Source organism: Cygnus olor, chromosome 16 (genome assembly GCF_009769625.2).
Source record: "Cygnus olor isolate bCygOlo1 chromosome 16, bCygOlo1.pri.v2, whole genome shotgun sequence".
NCBI classification, from domain to species: domain Eukaryota; kingdom Metazoa; phylum Chordata; class Aves; order Anseriformes; family Anatidae; genus Cygnus; species Cygnus olor.
In genome coordinates, this window is record NC_049184.1 from 13,892,602 (window position 1) to 13,915,768 (window position 23,167).

Consider the following 23,167-nt stretch of genomic DNA (forward strand, 5'->3'; position numbering starts at 1 on the left):
GAAGTGCAAAGAAAAATAAATGTGTATTTCATCTCATGAAGGTTAAATCATTAATCATTAATTCAGTATTTTTACTGAATGCAAATTTTCCATTCTGATGCTTTGAGGCTTAAATTAATGAGTGTGATTATTTAATTTTCCTCCATTTCCTTTCTGATTGCCACCGTTGCTGTTGTTTCTATCACACGTATACAGTTTTGCAGCTGCCACAGTCATTCGTGTGAAGGTACACTCTGTGTCGTGCTCAGTGCTTCTGTGCAAAAGTCTGGGATATGTTGCTCTTCCACAGTGCTAACGTAAAACCATCTCTGTCTGTGTCATTCGGCTCCTAGCTGTTCCCTTAGAAAACTACAGGTCATTCCCTTGGCATCTGTCCCTATAAAATGTACATTGCACAAAGTCATGTTTGAAATGTACAGAGGAAATTACACATTCACCAAAAAAAAAAAAGTCCGATTGCTATATTACAAGAGAAAGTGTGTACCATTCAATACATACAAAATGTCTGAAAATCGTACATAAGTACCAAAGGCATTATGAGAGATTCTTTGGAGATGAAACAAAAGTGCAAAAAAAGCCAAGGCAACAGAGCAAATTAAAGGAAGCAAAGCAGCAGCTGCCTTTGCTTTCTAAAGGACAACCAAATTTCAGTGCTCAACTGAGCCTGAGATTTTTACGAGCGGGAGGCGAGGGCGTGCAGCACCTGCACTCACGCCACGCGAGAACAGCCCATCCCAGCCCAAAATTCACCTCTTAGCTCATCATCAGGACAGGGGCATGAACCGTTTCTAGCCCAGTTAAAGCCAAATGAGCCAGATCCTGCTATAAACCGTGATAATATTAGAGAAGCACACTCCAGCAGGGAGCATATTATTTGCTTAGGAAAAAAAAAAAACATTCAGGACTTAAATGGCTCTTATAATTGATAACTTTGGAACTAGAGATGAATTTTAGGCTAAAGCAAGAATCGGATTACCATTTTTCGAGTGGCATTCAGCAGAATTTAACTGGAAAAATTAGCTCTTCCTGCTTATGTCTGATATAGGTTAAACACGGAAGGAAAAATTCTACCCAATCTTGTATCTGTGAAAATAAGGGCAAATTTAAATCCTAGAGGGAGAATCTTTTGATGAGGTTGGTGAAACCTCAGTATAGGGGCAATCGGAATCTTCCTTTTTCATAAACAAATATATCAGAAGTTTTTTATTTGGTTTTACCCGCTCTCCCGCCAACAAAGAAAGAACTTTTCCCCTGTGCATCTTAGATGCAAAATTGTCTGCCTTAAGGCTTGTATGTGCATGTCTGTACACACCTACACATACAGCAATATGCACGTGCATGTGTGCAAACAGCATGCACGCTTTTGCAGCCAAAGTCGCGTTGTCCTTTTATCTTGCAAGTTATGGCGAATTGTGAACTTCATTCAACCTGTACAGAATTTACAGTTCAGATGAACAGCAATGAACAATATATAGAAATGCAGCAGTTAAGTATTTTAGGGCTGTGTGTTTTTGTTTTGCTCCGGTAGTTTTTAAGTAACATTGCAGAAACAATCTTGTTTATTTTAGCTTCCTGGTAAAATCTGGTTAAAGAAGCATTCAAATGCAGTGCATTTCTTCACAAAACAGGATCTACATTTTCCTCTTGTCCCAGTTATGTTAAGTCACACCACTAAACAGGCAGGTAATGCTTTGTTTGGTGTCTCTTCAACACACATAGGCTCATTCATGTAAGGATACCTATCAGCATTTGGCATGTAATGTGCAATGTGTGCAGTATATGTGGATACTGTGCCAAACTGACACCAAGCAAGATAAATTTCATAAATACAATGGCTATACTGGAGAAACAGGAGTATAGTTTTAGTGTACGGGGCATTGCTGTATAAGAACAGTGGCACCCACCTATAGGAGTTACTGATAAAAGAATAAAACATTTATGAGAATAATTTATTGAATCTCCTAAAGCATTTGATATAGCTTGCAGCAACTGCAACTATGTTTAAAATCTGCTCTTGAGTTAATTAATTATCAGCTGCATCTTGTTTTGCCTCTGTTGTTCCTGAAAGTCTCAGGTTCTCTACATAGGTATGTGATTTTTTGGAGGAAAAAAAAAAAAAAAAAAAGGAAGAAAATTCCTAATTCAGAATTTAGGGTATGGGGTCAGGTAGTGGGGAAAAGTAACCAGTGCAGAATGGTCCACGTCCTGCCTGCTGACAGGAGCAACTTCAGCTCCAGGAAGGTGCTGGACCAGTGTGGGTAGCCAGGCAGGACAAAAGAGACCTGTCACCAGTTTTGATGACTTTTTCAGGCTATCAGCAAGGACTGAACTCAATGTCTACAGAGATGTTAGAGGAATGAACCCTCTGCATTCCCATCTGTAAAAAAAATGCTCTTCATGAGCATCACTGCACATGTGAAATACCGGGTCATGCTCATTGTGTGTTACAGTGAAATGCTGCTTCTACTAATGGGAAGTGCCCATGGCATGCTAAAATGTGGAGGGATTTTCTCATCTGGGCTTTTGAGGTTTGTGCCAGCCTTTTCTTGTGTGCAGTGGGAAGGAGGGAGCTTACCCCCGCGTCCACAGTCAGCAATGTCAAATGGAGATGAAATTCCAGGGGAGGCTTCACCGGCAGCGTGACATTCAGCTCTAGTTTTGGGCCAGAACCATCTCAAATAGAGTTTGGCATGGTTTGTACCTGAAACCATTAGCCCTGCCCTAATGTTATAGGCATAGCTGCAGGTGAAATCTAGCCTGAGCTTGGCACTGAGTTTCTGAAAGCTTTGTAGCTGCAGTTAGCTCAAGTTTCTCAGGACTAGGCAAAGAGATGCTGCTTGAACAATTAATCTGAGGCTGTATTTACAGAAATCAGAAGGGAAGATGCTCTCAGGTTCGCTGGCAGCTTTGGAAATAGCACAGCTTGGACTAGCTGCTTTCTGTATCTCCCTCTCACCAAGCTGGAGCGTGGCAGGCAAAGCCACACACATGCACTGCTGAAGGAGACCAGGGTCTGGACGGCAGCTCTTGCTTCAGGGACCAAAAGCATCGACACTGTTAGTCTGTGAGCTCTTCTCTGAAATGTTCAACTTGGCATGAAAACCAGAACTCAACCCCCATCCCTACTTCATTGTAATTGTCTCTAGCCAAAGGGACAAACCCTGACAAGGTGCTGTACAGAGGGGCAAAACAGACCCCATCCATCCCTGCGCTGGAGGCTCCAGCAGAACAAACCAGGGATGTGTTGAGGCCATGGTGGCTCAACAGGGAAGCAAATAAATTGCCAAGAAAAAAACAAAACTGCCATGCTAACAAGACATAAAGACTTTCTGGGGCATCTAGAGATGCCAGGCTGAAAGAAAGCCTCGGAGCAGAGTTCTGGCATTACATGTTCGCTTGTACATGGTCTGGACAAGGAAGGTGAGGACACAGGACCAGTGTCAAACTAGATTGCAGCAGCAGCACAAGGGACACAAAAGACTGCAACAACAGCAATGTGGGCAAACCCTGAAGGCCTTGTGAGTCTGCTAACACAGCGGGGAGAAGAGTGGCAAAACTTTTATGGCAACAGGGAGGCAGCTCAGTGCCCCTCCACAAGGAGAGGAAGAGATGCTTCCATGAAGTACGGATATGGCACAGCTGCAGGGTCCCCAAGATCCCCGAGTGCTGTAGACAAGCATCGATAAAATCTCCAAAGAGGGTTTCCAAAGTCTGGGAGTCACATCCCCCTGCCCCTTAGACTGGGCTGTGGGCACAAATGCACACGTACACCAGGGCTGGGTGCAGGTGAGAGAGCCCTATGGGAATTAGAAATATGGCAAGTCCCAAATGTGTGGGATCAAATGGCACCTCTTAAATGAAGGCCAGGTCTCTGCCCTTGGCATTGCCTGCGCTGCTCTCCCTGCTCCTCCAGCCTCTTGAGAAAGTGTATCTGAGATGCTCTTCTTCCGAGGCATCTGGGAGGAAAGGAGCTTGTTATGTGCAGTCAATGCAACTCACATTATTTTCTTATTTTATCCCCATGTACACATTTCAATGAACCACAGGCGACAAACGTGGTTTTTACCCCTTATTAACAAGTAGTAGAAGTGGAGTTTGTGCATGCTGTATCAGAGCGACGGGACAATGATCGGTCGCAGCATGAAAGACACTTGGTATATCAGTGTTACCTACAGAAGCACCGCAGCACCCTACGTGATGGGTCTCTGGGAGGATGGCCTCTCCCCAAAGTGATACTTTTGGCAATGTGACTTCTTCAGGTACTACAGCAATCTGGGAGTGCAGATACAGCTGGAGCGTATTGCTGTCTACTCATCTCAGGCTGCATGCAGTAGCAGGCAAAATTGAGAGTACAGTCAGTGAGATAGTCTGGAAAGCACATTCATACATTAAAAAGGACCCGGCTGCTCCTCCTGCAGCAGCCGCTCCTTGCTGCTACCTAAATTACAAGCGTGATTAATACTGTATCAAAACATGTGTAATCCCTCTCCCTCTAGACACTAATATAAGGCAAGCAGTATTGTGTCACTGGGGCATCAAACACTAAGGATATACTAAAGAAGATTCCTATGCATTATTATTATCATTATTATTTAAAAACCCCTATTGTTATTGTTAAAAAAACCAACCAACCCACAGCCTTGCCCTAAGCAGCTTTTGCGCTGCGACGCAGAAAAGTTTGTGTGCTAAAAGCAAGAGTTTGCTTTTACACTGCCATGCCACATCCCTCCATGTCGCAGCCTCAATGTTACGTGCAGGTGAAGGAGCTTTTGTATCTGATTTCCTTGTTCCTGGTTCATGGAAAGGAAGCTGACCAAAACAGAAAATGCTGACCCAAAAGAGGGAGCGGGTGCAGGAGGAAGAGTGCACACGGTCGAGGCTTGGAGCACTGCTGGCACAAGGAGGAAAGGACAGAGGCGAGTGGCTCGCTCAACCTGAAGGCTCACACGAGCGTGGATGGAGAAACAGAAAGACTCAGCCTGCTCCTGGGCTTTGTAATGGGATCTTGATAAAATTCTCGACACTACAGGTATTTATATGGGATAACTCATATATATTCCTAAGGAATTTCTTCTTAGGGGAGTCCTGAAACAAGCCAGTATCATCTCCTGCTCTCCTGTAAGATGAATTTTTCACAAGGCCATAGCAGTTGCTGTTCAGGCAAGAGGAAGCCTTTCTGGGTGAGAAATAAGAAAATCCTACTTCACACCACCATCTGAACACCCATCTGGAGCCTGGCTGGCCCCGATGGGGTGGCTGTGCCCGTGGGTACCTGCTGATTCAACCTAACCTTGGATTTCTTCCTCTGGCCTCTTCAGGACAGAAACTTCAGTATCTCTTTTAATACTTTATTTTGTTTTTAACAATAATGTTGCTGTGGTCATAATGGCCTGAGGATATAAGGGAAATGAGGTTTGCAGTAGCTCCCTCCTGAGAAATATATGAGCAAATATGTTTTTCCTTTCTCTTGGGTAACTGTTAGGAAGGGGAGCACTTGTATCTGCAGTGATACTCTGGCTTCTCAGGTAGATTATACAAACTTGTTCTAAAAATTCACATAATTTAAAATCTTAAAAATCAATTAAAAGTGTAAAAATAGACCTATTTATCTGTAAATAGCAACGGCCCTGCAGGATTTAACTGGATTTATTAAGCAGCGTTTGAAACAAAATACATTTTTAGAAAACCTGATCTGTCGCATAGTCTGTCTAAAGAAAAGTAATGGCTTTCTGAGCTGAACAAGAGTTTTTTTTCAATGAGTTCCTTGATATATCTGTTTTAAAAATTACTAATAAGAAAATGAGTCAACAAGGAAATTCACATACAAAATCTGCACTTGAGTAACATTAAAGTCTCTTCCCAAATGTTGGGAAATTTGACTTATGGCTAGTGCTTTGTTCTCATGTCTCAGGGTCACGTTATGAAAGGCCACCTGCACAGAGCTTGCAACATCTCTGGCCACATCTCCTCTTCAGAGACACGACCTCCTCAGACAACTTGAACTCACGCTTGGACTTGAAGCACCCAAAAACTGACTGGGACTTCAGGTCCCGGTCTCAGGGGTTGCCCCATCCCACAGGCAGGGTAGTCTGTAGTATTTTACCCAGACCCAGATTTTGAAAAAAAAAAGTCCAGAAGTTTCTCGGAGACCAGATTCTGGGCTCTGGTTCAAGGCCACAGCTTCACCTCCTGCATTTCGAAAGCAGGCTCTGTGCACATGCGGGCACCGACACCCCTGGAGCAGTTCAAGACGGCCTGCTGGAAATTTGGCCTTCACGTGTTCTTCAGCTCTCCTGTGTCCACACTTGGCATGTCTAAAACTTGTTTTGGTCCTTCACTGTCTGCCAAAAAATAGGGAACAGACACGGCAGGAACAGGGGAGCAAAGACCAGCCCAAGAGAGGCTCAGTAGAAGGACAAAGTTGGCCTGCACATCTTTTTAAAGGTCTTTATCACCGGAACTGCCTTATTAGCAAAACATAAACAAACTATTTTCTTCTAAGCTAGTGGTTAAGACTTTTGGGAGGGAGATTATCGCCAGGAGTGTGTGATATGGACATGGGGAAATTGAGGGACTGAAAGTGAAGATTTTGCAGGGAGTATTGGACTATGATTTAGAGCAGGAATAAAATGACTTTTGTTGATAAGGAACAAAATCTTTAGTTAGAGCAGGCTCTGCTCCTATTCACACAGGCACGAATTAATTCTGGTATAATTTAACCCAAAAATCCAGGTCAAGCCTTTTTGCCTGGATGAATAAGAAGTAGTGATTTATGGCATGGCTGTGGATGGGGCAGGGGGGGTCAGAATTTCTTTGAAATGATGCTGTGGATAAGGGTGCAATATTGCTTATCTCTTCCAAACAATTCTCTACGCAATTTTTAGCAGCAAGATGCAATCTGTGCTGCACAGATGTAAAACCCATTTTCTGTTATCATGTGGGACAAATCTAACACCTTTTTAAAGCTACAGGTCAGGAGATCTTTATAAACTTTAGTGTAGTAACTTACTTGAAGAGGGAAAACACAATTCTTCCTATGCAGTCCCTAAAGGAGGCAAAAGATAGACAGATTTCAGCATGTGGAAGACTCGGAGGACACAGTGGAACTGCTTCTCAGGACACACTGGCATTATATGTGTTCAAGGGTGTAACATCAGCTGGGCAAGAGAAAAGGGTATTGCAGTAAGAACTGGGAAATGCACATTCAAAATAGAGCCAATAAAGCTTCAAATTTCGGACATGATGAAAATTATATCCCACAGATATTGTGCCTTCATGTCCTGTTGACTTTGCCTCTTATATTAAAGACAAGGCATTTACCTTCATGGTAATAGGATGGCACAACACCATCCTCATCCTCATCCTCATCCTCATCTGCAGCTTCTGCCTTTATGTTGTACACTTATGTGCCAAATTTCCAGCAGGCCTTAAAAAGTAGTTGCAAAAATATAAAAAATAAAATAAAATAAAATAAAATAAAATAAAATAAAATAAAATGAGATAACAGATGTTTGTAATCTCTGATTTAGAGAAAATTCACAGCGAGCAGGCAGGCTGGACCAATGTTGATTTTTGCCTCACCCAGTGCCATTTCTGTTCTTGTGGTCACTAGAAAAGACATGCCTCCAAGTCTGATGTGGGACCTGCTGACATTTCTTGTTCTACCAGAAGGTATCTAATTTTGCAACATGCCAAGGGCAAATCTGCACAATTTACAGCCATTTTGTTCTCAAAGACGAAAGGTCTCAGTACTGGAGTCAAGGACATCACTGGGTTCACTTTGCACAAAGAAATCCAGAGCCAAAAGGAGTCTGGGAACAAAATCAGAGAGGGAAAAACTGCAGAAGGAAAAGGATCAAGTTGGAAGGGAGGGAAATAGCAAGGCTGGAAATCAAAGTTCCCTCTAAGAAAAATGTTTTTCCCCTCTGAATGACAAAAAATGGCAGAAAAAATTGTGCAGAGCCTTTCCCCACTCCTCAATCCCATGTGAAGACCTGTGTGTTAGGCCTGAGCACTAGCAAAAGGATGGTTTTATTTCCCGTCTGCAAGCTCTCATACTGCTCCCATACCTTCTCTAGGGCCAAAATAGTCCTGGGTCTCCCCTGGTTGCTGCTAAACAAACGGGAGGAGAGAAGGCTGTGATTCTCCTTTCTGCCCAAACAAGTTCAGCCTCTCAAAGGCCATGCAGAAATGAAGCTGTCACCTAAATATCCTTAACAAGCTTTTGGTACACACGGGAGAGATGGGGTTTGAAATTGCAGATACAGCCCTGACTCTTGCAGAAAACACACATGGGATTTGGGCTGTAGGTGCACGGGAGGGTTCAGAGGCACAACACTGGCCATGGTGTCCCAGCCTTGGAGATGGATCCCACAATACACTTTGTCTGATCCATCCCCTTGCAAAAAAAATAAAAAATAAAAAATCTCTATCCATGTAAAGGATCACTTGGTGGCTTTGTTTTGGTCCCAAAAGCAACTCTGAGCATCACTTTTCCCCTTGCCTTCCCCCAGCTGAATGCACTGCTGAGGTTCCTGATAGCAACACAATGGCCTTTCCAAGACAAACAAAACCAGCAAAATGGGACAGACTTGGATTGGCACAACTTGTGGGCACACACAGAGAAGAGGCTTCTGAAAGATCTTGAAGAAATGAAGAAGTACCTCTTAACTCGGCTTGAGGGATCCAAACAACCCAACGATGTCCAGAGGACATGGGTGTGTGATTCGTGGCAGGGCAGAAGAGGAAGGGGAAGATTTTCATGGGGCTTAGTGTGTGCAAAAGTGTTCAGGCACAATGCAAACTTTAAGAAAAGGGCCCAACTCTGGCCAACAGGGCTTCAAAAGGATGGAGCTCAGCACGTAACTCGCAGCAATGCGGGGACCACAGCATCTTGCATATCCACCCTCTCCTTTCGGGCTGGTGCTGCTGGGACTCCAGCACAGCACTGCTGGCCATGAGAACGGCTCCACATCACGGCAGCCCTCCAGAGGGGTTGTCTTTGATTTGCCTTTGCTTCCAAAGCATCTCCAGGTCATGTCAACAGGAGGAGAGATAATTAAATATAATACATGGTTTAAAATACAAAATTCCAGCCACATAGTCTCTTGTCCTCTGTCTCATTTCTCTGCTCTCTGGGTTTTCTCAGAAATATGTATGAAATATGAGCATGCAAGCTCTTATTTCTGAGTTTTTCAGTTTCCTAAGCTGTTTGACAAGGACAATTTCCAAACCATTCTGGTTCAGAACCTGTCCCGCTCTGAGGCCGTGTCTTCTGATCATGCAAATATTCCAGCCCCTATCCCTCTCCTCAAGGGGCCTACGCAACATTTCCATGTATTATATTGGAATTATACCACCTGCCTGATGGTCAGTGAGGAACCACAGAATAAAAACACCCCAGTAATTTTCAAGCGACCTGAAGTCTAAGCCAGAAACAGACAAATGTTCATTCCACGACTCCAAAATACCTAAAGGTGTCATCACCAGTGCCATGGGATGACAATTCCCACATAACACTGGTCAGCCACCAGTCACTGCGACCTCCAAAAGCCCTGACCGGGTGATTTATTCCTGCCCTGCATCTCTGAAAATTCCCAAGAAATGCAAATTGCCTATCCTGCACCATGAAATTATTTCACCTAATGATCTCAGAAAGAGCATATGAAAGAAATCCGGACTTCCCGGCTCCAGTTCGCTCACCACCGTCACCTCTTCCACAACTGCAGGCTTGGACCTGCTCATAACCCCCCCAGAGTAAGCTGCAAGAAAGTCTCCGCCAGCTAAGGATGTCCTAGATGGAGGAAACCCTTAGCTGTCTATCTCCTTGAGAAGTTCGACGTGTGGACAGCCGGAGCGGGCAGCTGCCGGTGCTCGGACGTGGCTCGGCGGCTGCGAGGAGGCCTCACTGGCGGGGGGCTGACCAGCCCATGTCACTGAAGGGTCCCTCGCCCGTGGCTGACCTGGGAGGAGGCCCGCAGGGCGTGCAGAGGTCAGAATCGGTGTCCGATTCCCCTTCTGCGATGTAGGGTCTGATTTTGGCCACGGCTGCATAGCAACCGTTGTTAAGGATGTCCAAATTCTCTTTGGACTGGGAAATGCTAAAGCCGCTGAAAGAGCGCTCCAGTTCCTCGTGGTCTACCGAGGGGATGGAGATGGAGGTGTCGCTGTCTCTCAGGGCACTCTCGTGGTGTTTGGTTGTAATGTCTTCGTTCCGCAGGTACTCCGCGCTCGCCCTGTGCCCACCGCTGTAGGCTGACAAGGAGCGCTCGTGGGAGGGTGGTGGCGGGATGCGGACGAGCGAGCCGGGGTCTCCGACGGGCGAGGAGCCGTGGCACTGCCGCTGGTAGGCCTGCTGCTGGCACGAGGTCGAGGGCGGGCACGTGTTGGTCGGGGCCGGCGGGGCAGAGAAGTTCTTCTGACCCATGGAGCTGGTGGACCTGATGATCTTGATGATGCAGCCGTTCTTGTCAATGTGCTCCCTGCTGTCTTCGGGGCTGTGGTAGGGAGGTGCCGGGTCGGGTTCTTTGGACCCAAAATAGGCCTCCGTCTCCGTTGGTGGGATGCCCATCCTCTGCATATAGATGTTCACCAGGAAGTCCAGCTTCTTCTCCATCGACTGAACCTGCAAAACACCACAGATCCAGTGCTACATGCTGCATGCAGGCTGAAGCAATTTAAAAACCTGAGCATGAGCAACTTCCAGTCAAAATGTAGGCCTGGACTTCATAGATGACCTCTACCTACACTGACCTACACCAAACTGGCACTTTTAGTAAATATTTAATTGTCCTATTCTGAAACAACCTTTCATTCTCCACCTTGTCACAAGGTTTTCCTTAAGCTCCTATAATCTTTTTGGCATGCACCAAATTCCAGGAGAGCTGGAGGACACTCGCATCCTGCCGGTGGCTTTCAGCTCCTTACTGCATCTGGCACTCGCCTGGGCTCAGCTGGTCATGGGGATTGCTGGGCCTTTTTTTTCTGGGAGGATTTTCATCTTCAGCGAGGCTGGCAGCTGCAGCAGCCAGGCTCACGGATTCATTTGGAACATGTCTAACACAGTGGCACTGTGCCATTTTCAAAAATAATGTAGACTTTTGGTAGACTCATCAAAAAAGAAAGTCAGTAAGGAACAGACTTCAAAGTGTCTAAATCTGCTTTGAATGTAGTACAGGGGTTTCTAAGACATTTAGTGACCTTTCATAAAATCCATCTTGATTCCTGTTTAAAATATTCTTAGCTCTTATTTTTTGTGTGTGTGTGTTTTTTGTTGTTTTTTTTTTTTTTTCTGAATGTTAATATCCCACAGGAACAAAAAAAAAACAAACAGAAAAGCATCCAGAAAAAAAAAAACAACCACAATAATCCCACAGTGCATACCATGCCCTCTGATAAGAACCCCTCTTGCCCCAATATACCTGTTTTTCAACTTTTCCAAGCCTGCCCATCATGCTGGGGTCTTCGGGCATCTCTCCTTCGGCTGGCCCTTTGGTCCGATCCTTGTCGGTCATGGAGGATCCTCTCCCAACGATCTGGTCAACTCTACCGGGATCAGAAAATCCCCCCGCCCCCGGAAAAGGACTGGAGTCAGTCGGAGGCAGCAGGCAAGGGGGGGGCTCCGCTTGTCGTGCCTCCGGGGGACAAAGCAACAGCCTCTCTCCCAACTAGCACTCCAAATTACTCACAGACACGCGGTGGCACTGAAGTGTTAATTCAGATGCAAAATTCGGAGCAGTATTAGCGGAGTTTGAAATTATCCATTTCTGTTTATACAGATAAAATCTGGCACATTATGCACAGTAAATTTACCCACTGCAAAGAATTTCTGTAACTGGCCTTCTTCCAAATCAATTAACTTTTTATTTGCACTGAGGCTTTATTATCTTGGGGGAAGAACAAGTTTTCTGTCTAGCGTATGTCAATGGGATTCTGTTCAGTTTTTGCAGAAGTTTCCTCTCCTTGATGCAAATGTGTGTAATTCCCGTGTCCATGAAAATGAGCCGCTTGCCCTAAGACCCAAACAAACAGGCGTGGTGCTAACTGTTTTAGTGGAATTACATTGTGGCTGAATTTAGTCATAACCCACCAAACAGTACCAAACTGTTTTCATCTCAATTCTACTGCAATTCACACCTGTATCATTAGACATTTTCTATTAGCAGGGCTCCAGGCTGCTAACAGCAGAGGATATTCTTGCAACATCAGCAGCTAAATTTACCGGGCACCATGTTTGGCACCAAGTTATTTACACATTTTACATTTGCAGTTCCTTCTTCCCAGTCTAGAAGCACCTGAGCTGATATACAGCTCCCTGTGCAGAGGAAGAAGGAGGGCAGAGCCACTCTCGAAGATGGAAGTCAAATTTTTTTGAGGCACCAAATGAGTAATTTTCTAGAGAGTAAGCCCTGAGGCTTGATCCCTCCAAAATCCAGGGAGCAACCCAGTTTTGGAATAGCTTGTTATTGACAGCCCAGTTTATAACCCAGTTCTACACCAGGCAAAATTTACTCTTGCATAATGCACCAAAAGTAAGGGTGGCAGGGGAAAAGAAGGGTTAATCAATCTGATTGAAACCAAGTTGAGGTATCTTGAGTGGAAAACTCAAAATGCTTCTTACGCAGTTCTGCTGTGTGGGCCATGGGTCCATGCACCAGGAGAAGGAAAAGGAAGGAGCTGAACACAGACAGACAGGGGAAAATGAACAAACAAAAAGCAAGGAAAGGAATGAGAGAGACGTGAGGCTATTTCAACACAAGAGCCATCTGTTTTCGTCACATGTGACGGGGACTTACTACATATGTTGGCTGTTGACATAAAGGGACAAATATCAGTGGGTATAGACCAGTGTGGCTCCCTTGGCTTATATTAAAGCGACAGCAGTTTACAGCACCAGAAGGTCTGGCTCAAAGAGATGAAGTGGGTGAGCACATCACACCAAAGACAGAAAATGTAAGCCAACCATTATTTTGGAGTTTAGCTTTGATCCCAGAAGATACTTCATTTGGGCAGGGATGCGATAGAATACCATTCAATTTAAAAAGTCATGTTTGATCCTTTGCTTAGCAATATAAGCACAGGAGTACAAGGAGCACCAAGTGCTATAATTACAAGTGTGAGGAATATGCATGCCTTATTTCTCTCTTGTAACGGGAGAAGCAAATTATCGACATGTACAGGAACTCCCCACAAGGGATGCAATTACTGACATGACATACAGCACAAGGAATCCTAAGACAATGTTGCTACCATGTAAGCAAAGAGGTATTAAATCGGATACCTCGGGCTACCTTGGTTTGGAATCACAAGTCAAGGCGTGGTACAGCCACTGTACGAACTCCTCTCCTGTATGCACAAGCAAGTAAACTAGTAAAGCAATGAACATGCATTTTAGGAGGCTCAAAGCCTAATCACTACTGAGTAATTCAGAAGGCCAAGAAAAATCAGGGTGCTCTGTCCCACCTAGCACAATGCTACCACCAAAACGTGTGCACTAACGAACATGAGATGTCCTTCAACAGTTGCTGAGTAGAGCAGGGAGGCAGGAGAGACTGTTAACAGAGAGGAAAACTGAACATAGCCATGCTACTGGGTATCCTAATAGCAGAAAGAGCCTCTTGCAACCCTATTTCTAGCCTTGCAGAATTTCAGGAAGGACTTCTGCTCTCTACCATGTCCTTAAGAGAAGAGCTCTCCGTACTGAGTTCATATGACCCATGTGAAGCACGGTGGGCAAGGTGCACTTCACAGGCAGAGGGATTGACAGTATCGTGTAGAAAAGCACTGACTTCTTCCATCAGAATGGAGACAACTTGCCCCTAGACCTGCTGTGATTTAAAAGCAGGACCGAAGCCCTTCACAGAGCTCACCCATAAAGCATTCAGAAGCCCTTGCCCATGTGCCCTTGATAGTAGTGCCTAGGGGAACTCCTCCTGATGGGATCGTTCCCTTCCTGGCTGTACCGTAACCCAGCCCTGAGGGGGTCATCTTGTGCAGCTCTGAGAAACCAGAGCCAGATTTCACCTTGGAGGCAGGGCCTGCACCAAGCACGGTGCGGTGGGCAGCTAGGGGACACTGGCCTCAGGGCAGAGAGGGGCAGATGAAGGTGACCAAGCCCTTCTCTTGTTGGCTGGGTGGGATATACCAGGCCCGAGGTCTCCCACCTCATTGCTTCCCATGGAAGAGGCTAGAAACCAGGGGAGAGTGCTCGTACCCTCAGCCAAGGGCAGAGATTTCATTGTGCCTTGTCTGATAAAAGAGAAGAGAGAAATTTCTCCATGAGCTCACAACCTAGCTGTGCCTATCTGCGCACCACAAGGACACAGCCATCAGCAAAGAGCAGGAGGCCCTTTTAGCCATTATGAAAGAGTCTGGGGTCTTGTTCAAATTGGGCAGCAAAGCTCACAAGATGAAGAAGGGAGATCATATTCCACCTTTGCAAGCAGTGAGGAATAGTGCATATTCCTACTGCGTGACAAGGGACCACGAATCTTCCCAGAGACGCCAAATCCCCCTTCTGCACTACACCTCGCTGGGAGCCTTGTGCCTTCCCAACACTTATCTGGGATGTGTTGAACACAAACGTGTGGAGGGAAGCCTTCAGCTGGGGCTTTGGAAGATGCCCATGCTTTTCCCTTCATGGCAAAAGAGAATTCAAAGATTTCTGACGACGCATGACAGCATGCCATCTGCTGCCTTCGATATATGCTTTGCTGGGTCTTAGCTTAGGAGGGGGAGAGAAGCGGGTTGCTCCTTAAAGTGAGCTTTGATATCTTTCCTTCTTTCTAATGATACAAAAAAAATGTAAATTCTTGCATCAGCCACAGTGCAGGTTTTCTCATGCTTCATTATGCTTCATGCTAACAGTACATGCAAAGAGGTGTAATATGTCACCCTCGGGCCAGAAGCAGACATCAAAAGGTCAAACAGCTCAAATGAGATAAAAATGAATTGTTTGGGGATATATATTCAGTTATTTTCTGTTTTCTTTATCTTTTATAGTTTGTTACACAATCCAGGCATTGAAGCCAAACCCCCTTCATCCATGTCATGTGACTGGCTACTTACCTCCTCATTTTTCATTAAAGTTTGCTCTAGACATATTTTGACCAACGTCTCTTGTCTAAAAGCTCCAGCTGAGGTTACACCTATTTCAGAGCAGGTCCATGCTACACGAGCAGGCCAGGTGAATTAATCCAAATTCTCTGTGTGCACAGCACGGAGCAAACACCCACGGCCAAACCACAGCCACGGACATCCACTAGGGTCCAGCTGCCTTTGCTGGGAGCTATTTGCAGAAATAGTTTGGCTGAACTGAGCCCTCATCACTAAAGTACCACAGTGCAATCCATGGGGCTGAGATAGCTCAGGGGACATCACCGGCTTTGGTTTCTCTTCCCTCACTGGGTGTTTTCGTATAATCTGGGCACTGTTTGGCTAAAGCAGGGATGTGCAGGCTAAAAAGGAGAGGCTGCTGTAGCCCTGGGGACCCCACATCACGCTGAGATGATGGAGACGATCACAGCAGCTGACCCAGGGTTTTTGGGCTGGGGCTGCTGAGAGCTCTGGGACACATCCAGACTCTTGGAGCACCTTGCAACTCCCACTGGTGTCTGTGGGAGGATGCAGCTGCCTGAAATTAAGGACAGCATCAGTCCTTTAATGGGCTGGAACAGATTTCAGCAGCCTCCTGTACTCTGCTGCCTGCTGGAGCCTCTCAGCCACAGCTCAGTAAAGAAATGGGAAAATTCCTTTAAAAAGGGAGCAGTTATAAACCAAAAATCTTAATGTCGCAGGAGCCTAGAGGGCAACTGGAAATAGATCTTTAATCTGGCAGTTAGTATTAGACACTGCAAAAATAAAGGGGGAGGGGGAGAAAGTCATTAACATTAAGCTGATAAAGCAACAGGCTTGGAGTGAATAAAAATAAATATCTCAGCTTGGGACATTTTGGATCTCCTCCCCTAGTATCCATCCATCACCTTTTCTGTGTGCTAGGCACTAGCTTTCATGTGGAAACCTTATCTCTACTGAAGGCTTGTTGCACACCTAACCTTATCGGTAAATCAAAAAAATGATCATCCATCTGAATCTGTATTTTTATTTTAATTTTAAAATGTTGCTACAAATAAGAAATTTATTTCATTTTTAAAGACCTGTTTGAGGCATCATCATTTGGGGAAAGGAAATTGAAAAAATGCTTTTCTGAAAGCATCTTTTTCCCAAGCACAAAGCTTGGGGCTTCTGGAAAATTCTGTACTTAATTTTATTTAATCTTTGAGCTGGCTGAGTGGGAAAGGTAAGCTTTCAATATTCCTTTTACTCACATTCCTCTAGTGAAGGTTAGTCAGAGAAGCTTAAATAAAAATCAAGAGATTTGTCATGTATTAGCTGTTAGGGAGGGCAAGTATATTTAGAAAAAAAAAAAAAGGCTGAGGCTAAGCTTGCTGCATTTAAAATCACCTACTATTTGTACACAGAAAATAAGTTTCTGGCAAGTATTTATACCTGCCCTGTGATCCAGTGGTTCGATACGTGGTGAAATTGCTACTCAGCTCTCTGCTGTCCAGACCTAAGAATGCCTCTGAAGAGGTGGTTCAGCTTTGGCATCAGTTTCGGGTACGGTTTTATCTAAAGTGAGAGCTTAATAAGGGCAACAAGAAAATCTCACTGAGTGGCTGAGGGCTTGGTTAGACTCCTTTTCTTTTTACATGCAAAATCGGGACCTTTTTCTGAATGCGAGTCTCATGGTGGTAACTTTTTAATGGTTTTTACCTCTGTGGTCACTAGAGTTGCATCAGCAAAATGGGACCACTGCATTTCTCAGGCATGAAACACTTCATTCTTACTTTGCCCACCGAGATGAACTCATTTCACAGTCCAAAGAGCTGCAAACAGAGCCTCCTCCACTTGAATGTAGGGCATTTGTTCTTTTGGAAAGTAGATGGTCTCATTTATATTGGCTTTGTGGGTAAATATTCCGCTTTTTATATTTGAAGATAGTCTGATAAAATATGAGATTTTAAAAAGATAAATTTCACCAGCACCTAGAAGAAGACTGGAAATACACTAGTTGAAGAAACTGATGGTTATTAATGACAGTATGGATGTCCCTTTTTTTTTTCTTTGGCTTGCCTAGTGTGAAAGCTCGTTACTGAAAGTAAATCGGAGCACACCCAGAGTAGCGAGCCCTTCTGAGTCACGATTTAGCAAGCTGCTAAGTGATAAATGCCGTCATATAACTGGCATGAAAGGGGTTTGACATTAAGCAAATGAAAAATCCAGAGAAAGCGGCATTTTTGTGAATCCTAACCTAGGCGAGTATTGGGGAGATTCTTTGGAAGAATACATGGGTCCTTTGGTTGGATACTTCTTATGCCGGGGAGTTGAAGGGGGCGGGGGACCCACAATCATATCTATCCTGGCAAAGTAAATAAGAAAAAAGACACCAGCAAAATGCATAATGAAGCAACATGTAGAGAAAAGTTGGTCAGAAAGTTGCAGAAAGAAACAACTGAAAAACAGAACGACAGAGAGAGAAAGAGAGAAATTGAAAATATATTCCGTTGGAAACAGAGGTTTCTTTCCTACCACCTGTCGTCGGTGAAAACCAGAATCTTACCCACCCTGGGGTAAGATTTGGAGATTTTTGGCACCACGGAAACATCACTGCTGATTAGGAGACCCCCCCCATCCCAGATATTATAGGTAACATGCTTTACCCTCTGGAATATATTTGCAGCAATATCCCATTGAGATGGTTGGACAAGAAACAACAAATACTCATTCTCCTTTCAGTCACACCACTAGATAACACATCCTCAGCTAGTTCAGAAATGCACGAGCCGTTGGGGTCGGCGAGACACGCTGTAGGACCGTGCAACTCAATGAATGGGAGACATCCGTGGCTGGCAAGGTGTCGGGATGAGGCACGAGACGGTGTGAACACAACACTGAAAAGAGCACGTTAAACACACACCACGGTGACAGAGGCATTCATGGTTAGAGGAAAGTGCACGTCAACACGCCGGAAATTTGCTCGACTGCAGCTTTACTCCGCAGCCCTGGCTGCGGGAGGTCCCAGCTGGCCCCGCAGAGCTGAGCAGGCAGGGAGAGCACAGCGCTTTGGTTGATGAAGGAAAGGGGAATAAAAATATATGTTCTCCTCTGAAATGCCCCCTGACAGCCTCCCTGGGCTCCAGTATATGGGCACACCACACTCCAGCACCAGCTGGTCGTGCCCCAGTGCTGGCTATGGGCACCCCAGGCACACACCTCTCCTACAGGGGGGCCCTTTCCGATTGTTCTGGGGTGGTGAGCAGCCAGGGGATGTGTCCATCTCTCTGCTACGATGCAGGCTTCAAAAGGTCAGCCCAAGGGGCTCTGGTCCTGTTACCATCACTGATCTCCTGCTTGGGGGGGACAGGAAGACCACTGAAGCTACCCACTAGCCCTGGATCCCAAATCCAGGTACTTCACACGTGGCTTTTAAACAGCTCCTGGTCCTCCTGACGTCCCTGCCGTGGGGTCGGTGGCTGTCCCAGCCTAGTCCTGTCCCTGAGATTTCTGCCTCACAATCCCACTGGTGCAGTTTTGGGGACAATTCAGTTTAGTCTTTCAAAAGCTTCAACTCCTTACCTCCCAAAAAAAAACCAACAACTGACCAAACCACCTTGCCTTTACAGCACACCACCTCAGTAGGTCAATAGGACACCGGCAAGGCCAGCTGGCAGACAGCTGCACCATCCTGGGGGGCTGAGAACTCCGGAGACCCCCTGGAGCCAGCGGAGATGCCAACCCCACTGTCTCGCCCCCAGCTGCAGAGGCTGCCTGGAGGCTTCATGCTGCAGCTTGTTAAAATAAGGAATATCAATCTCTTCCTCCTCCTCTTCCCCCTCCAGATTCAGCTGCACATCTCAGATCCATAATCACTGAATTTGTACTGAATGGGGGTGAGAGGCTCAAAGAGAGGAAATTCTCCGGGATATTTTAGTCTTCATCACAAGGGAGAATTTACCTTCTGGCAACAGAGCTGGAAATAAGAAATGTATGGTGTGCAGCAACACTGAGAAAGTTGCCTCCACCACTTGAACATCACAAACAGCAGCGTTAAAAGGGTCTCTGAGAGATTAGGAGGAGAAGAGAGATTCCTCTTTTACATAAGACAAACTTCCAGTTCTTGGGGTACACACCTAGCTGCTTGCGTACCTAAAAACATTTATTTTTTGCACATTTTCAAGGACCTAAATGGGCTGGAAATTAAATGAAAACCTCCCCAACGGCTTCCAGAGGAAGCTTGGCTGCTGCAGCCATCAAGGGAAATACTTTTGTTATCCAAGTGTAAAAGTAAATGGTGAACTATTTCGATCGCAGACAGCCCGAGGCCAAGCCCTGTCTCCTGTTCTGGGTGTCCTTGTGCTCAGCAGAGCCGGGGCTCCTTCTGCTGAGCTGACACAGCTCGGGGTGCTTGGGCTCAGGGTTTGGTCTTCAACACAGGACATGGGAGTGGTGGTTGGATGAAACTCCTAAAGTAAAGCCTGCAGGGGGATGACCTGCGAATGCTGTGGTTTTCAGAAGAGGGAGAAACCTTGCTACGAGCTGCCAGGGCTGTCCTGGGGTGGGCAACAAGGCAGTTTTATTGGTATAACCAGAGCGCTTGCTCTGCGTGCTCTCCCTGCCCTGCTCATCCCCGTGGGTCTCAGCCATGAGCAGCGATGTTTCCTCTAGGCTCCCTCTTAGGAAGAAAATAATTCAGTTTTAGCTGCAAAGGAAAGTGTCTCTCTCTCATGGCAACGTCCCCGTGGTGAACAAAAAAGCAGGGAAAAAGTGAAGCAAGCAGAGGGGTCTCTTGCCTGGACTGAAGGTTTTTAATCCGGGAGAGCATGTCCAGGTGACCGGCTGAGTACTGCTCGATGACGTCCATCACGTCGTAGGGCCGAAGGCTCTCCTTAAACTTGCGCTTGGAGACGAGAAATCGCATAATGCTGCAGTAGAGGGAGAAAAAAGGGAAAATCAAGTCCCTGGGCTGGAGCCTGGCCTGCATAGTGGGAAATAAAAAACACGAAGGGAGGTGAGGGAAACTGGAATGAATCCCAACCCTGTGAGCTTGGGGGAGGATGCAGCAAGAGGAGAGGGATGGGGCTCGTAGCTGAAGTCCTGTCTGCACCAGGGGACACCGATGCCCCCCCAGCCTATCAGCTGTGCAAGCCTCCCCTTTGCACCACTTTTATAAATGTCAGCATTAAATCTCAGAGCTAGTGAGAACGATCGCTTGGATGCATCCCTGCAGGGGATTTTCCTGTTTCTGCATTTATTCCTTCCCTCAGCAAAAATTGCCCTTTCTGGCAGAATTTTCTGTAAAGGAGGGCAGGCCACCCAGGGGAAAAACAGCCCGCAGCACAGGCATTTCAGCATTTGCCATCTCTGCATGGACTTTACATTTCTATTTCTTTTCCTATCATTTCTTTTTCTGGACCATTTTCCCCCTCTCCCTCTCTTACCACACTGCCCTGATGCTGACTTTCAGTCCTGGCGTTAAATCTTCCGTCACAAACTCACAGTTGCAGCTTTTGTTTTCGTCGGGAATGTCTTCTCCGGGGAGGCTTGCTTCTGGGTTGGGGAGAGGCAGGAATAAAAGACAGCATGTTACTATTCCCCCATACCAGGCAAGGAAGGGGGAGTTGGATTGCAAACAGCAACCCCGGAGGAAGCACCAGAGAGCTCTTTGCTGAGCATCCCAGTGAGAGCATCCCCAGCCACGTTAAGGCGACATCCAGCAATGCAGGACCAATCCACCTCTAGATGCTTGACTCTTCCTCCTTCCTCAGCCCTACATAAATATAATATTACCATGGATGTCAGCAAGAGGTTTCCTCTCTCACTGTACTCCTGTACCCCAGCTAAAGGGCTGGAAGGGGTCACGGACCTATTTAAGCACCCCAGGTTGCAGCTCTGCCCTTCCTAGACGGTGAGAAGAGAGTGTCAGTGTTACCCATGGGTTTCAAGGTCCCAAAGGACCCCAAGCCCACACCTTCCCAAGCCCACACCTTCTGAGTTTTGCCGCGACGCAGCTCCCTTGATGCGGAAAGCCTGCCGGGCTCGGCTGCGGTCTCCGAAACTCCAGCTCTTGGGCACCTTGCTCGGGCTGTCCTCGATGCTCTGGTCAGCGCTGGGGGACCTCCGGATGCCCTGAGCCTGTGGAGAGCCTTTCCCTTTGGTGCCAGCACCGCGGGGACTGGAGAAGACACGATCTTTCAAACTGACCTTCTGACTGTTCAGAGAAACACGTTGAAACAAAGACAAAAAGGAGACAGCAGGAGGAGTCATTCTGGAAACCACGCAGTCCTTCCCCACCAGCCATTAGAAACCAAGAGCACTTCCAAGCAGCAGTGAGATGTAGCTTTGCTGTTGGCTTTTCTTTTTTTTTTTTTTTTTTAAGATATATATTTATTTTATTTAATTATTGTTGGTTTTTGTTTGTTTTTTTTGTTTTGTTTTTTTTTAAGAAAGCGTTGTAGAAATGTTTCCGCCATAATGAGTGAAATGGGAATGATTATTAAGAGAGAAAAAATAATGAGGACTTGAACAGAAGCCCCTCGTGGGATGCCAGGGCTGGCGGGACAGAATGACGTTAAACGATGAGGTTATGAGTCCTTAAATCACTGATCGGCTCCGATCATGAGCAAGGAAGCTTTTCTTTCACAACTGCCTTCCAAAACCCTATATCTGATAAGAAAATACCAATAAAAAAGCCTTTACCTTAGATATTTAACTTTACTTGGAAACACTTCATTTCTGGTGCTCAAACCTGTCCTTCCCCCTTCATTTGCCCTTGGCTTTCTGCCCTCCTAAAATATGATCTGCCCCTTTTAGATCTTCCAAAGAGTATTTTTCCAGTCATATGTTTAAATACTTAAATATGAACACTTAAATATACAACTCCTTCATATCCTATAAAGATTCCATCCCAAAGCCAACTACCACCTAGCTGCAGGTCTGCTACAGGCTCCATAAATATGCAAAGCAGAATTTTACAGCTTCAAAATACGGCAATTTATTGATGTTTTTCTATTAGAATCCAATTTCCTTAATAATGTGTAATAATTGTTTGAAAAGAAGGTCACTGAGAAACAGTCAGCTTTAATTATTTTCCAAATTCTGAAATTTGCAAATAAAAACTTTCGTCCAAATGAAGATGACAAATTTTCACATCAAAATTGCAAACAAAAAGCTAGTATGAATCTTTATGAAAGGGCCATCTCTTGAGAGACAGCGTCGGGGGAACCCAACTGCAAAGGGTTCTGGATAATTCGATATTCTCTGAACACTGATTGATTATTAAAATCTACGAATAGAGGTTAGACAACCAGTGCAAGGCACTTGTGCGTGGAGCTAATATTTTGTAAACAGGCGAATCAAAACAGAGCAAAACCAAGGATTTCATTTCCAATACTCTGCACCATTGCAGCAGCCTCTTATCCTTCTGCTGCACACGCTCTGCCTCAGTTTGCAGGCACAACACTGCTGGAATTTTGATTTCCATGTCAGCTTTCCAGGTCACCAACCAAAGGCCTGTTTTTTTTCTGTCTCTCGGCAGTGCCACCTTAAAACTCAGAAGCAAACACTCCTCCTTTGCCTTCAAACCCAGCACGAGGTTCCTCAACCAGAACTTTGCTGCTGCTGTTTGAAGCAAAGCAAACTGCAGCTCCCTTCTCCCAGCTGTACCAGCCGCGCTGCGCTGACAGCACCAGACATTTGTTTTTGTCAGGAGAGGAAGAAGGCGTGACTTGAAGACACACGGGGAGCAGATTTGTTGAGTAAGAAGGTGCTATTTTTACAAAGTCACTTCACATTGTGAGACATGGAACATTTACACGGGCAGAAAGGTGCTTAGGCAGCATTTGCTGGCATTGCCCAGTGCGGGACGGGGCTGTCTCTGACCGTTGGCTGGGCAACAACTCCAGGCTGAAAGATGCAAATAAAATCTGCTCATGATCAAGTTTCAAGTAGAAAAGGAAAAGTAGAAAAATGCATCCAATTAACAATGCATTTTTAGTTCAGTGAAACTGCAGAGATAGGTGCTGGAGATTTTATTTCCAGCACACTGGCCACCTGCAAAGTGCAAAATGCATCTGAAAGCCAGGGGCCAGCAGACATTCAGCACAGCTGA

At 45.6% G+C, this 23,167-nt stretch overlaps 1 protein-coding gene across 7 annotated transcripts in view; it reads right to left on the reverse strand.

The window, feature by feature from the left end:
* KCNQ2 (potassium voltage-gated channel subfamily Q member 2) overlaps positions 1-23,167 on the reverse strand; it is a 71,159-nt gene continuing 47,992 nt past the window's right edge. For 5 of the 7 annotated variants that reach the window (XM_040575830.1, XM_040575828.1, XM_040575829.1 and 2 more), the window contains 5 exons: positions 21,045-21,268; positions 20,499-20,607; positions 19,851-19,982; positions 11,421-11,544; positions 1-10,624 (listed from right to left, as the gene is read on the reverse strand). In XM_040575830.1, coding sequence (XP_040431764.1) covers positions 9,905-10,624; positions 11,421-11,544; positions 19,851-19,982; positions 20,499-20,607; positions 21,045-21,268 — 1,309 coding nt within the window. In that variant the 3' untranslated portion in view covers positions 1-9,904. Of the gene's footprint in view, positions 10,625-11,420; positions 11,545-17,311; positions 17,420-19,850; positions 19,983-20,498; positions 20,608-21,044; positions 21,269-23,167 lie in introns of all 7 variants that reach the window. The other 2 variants (XM_040575837.1, XM_040575835.1) reach the window with 1 other exon arrangement.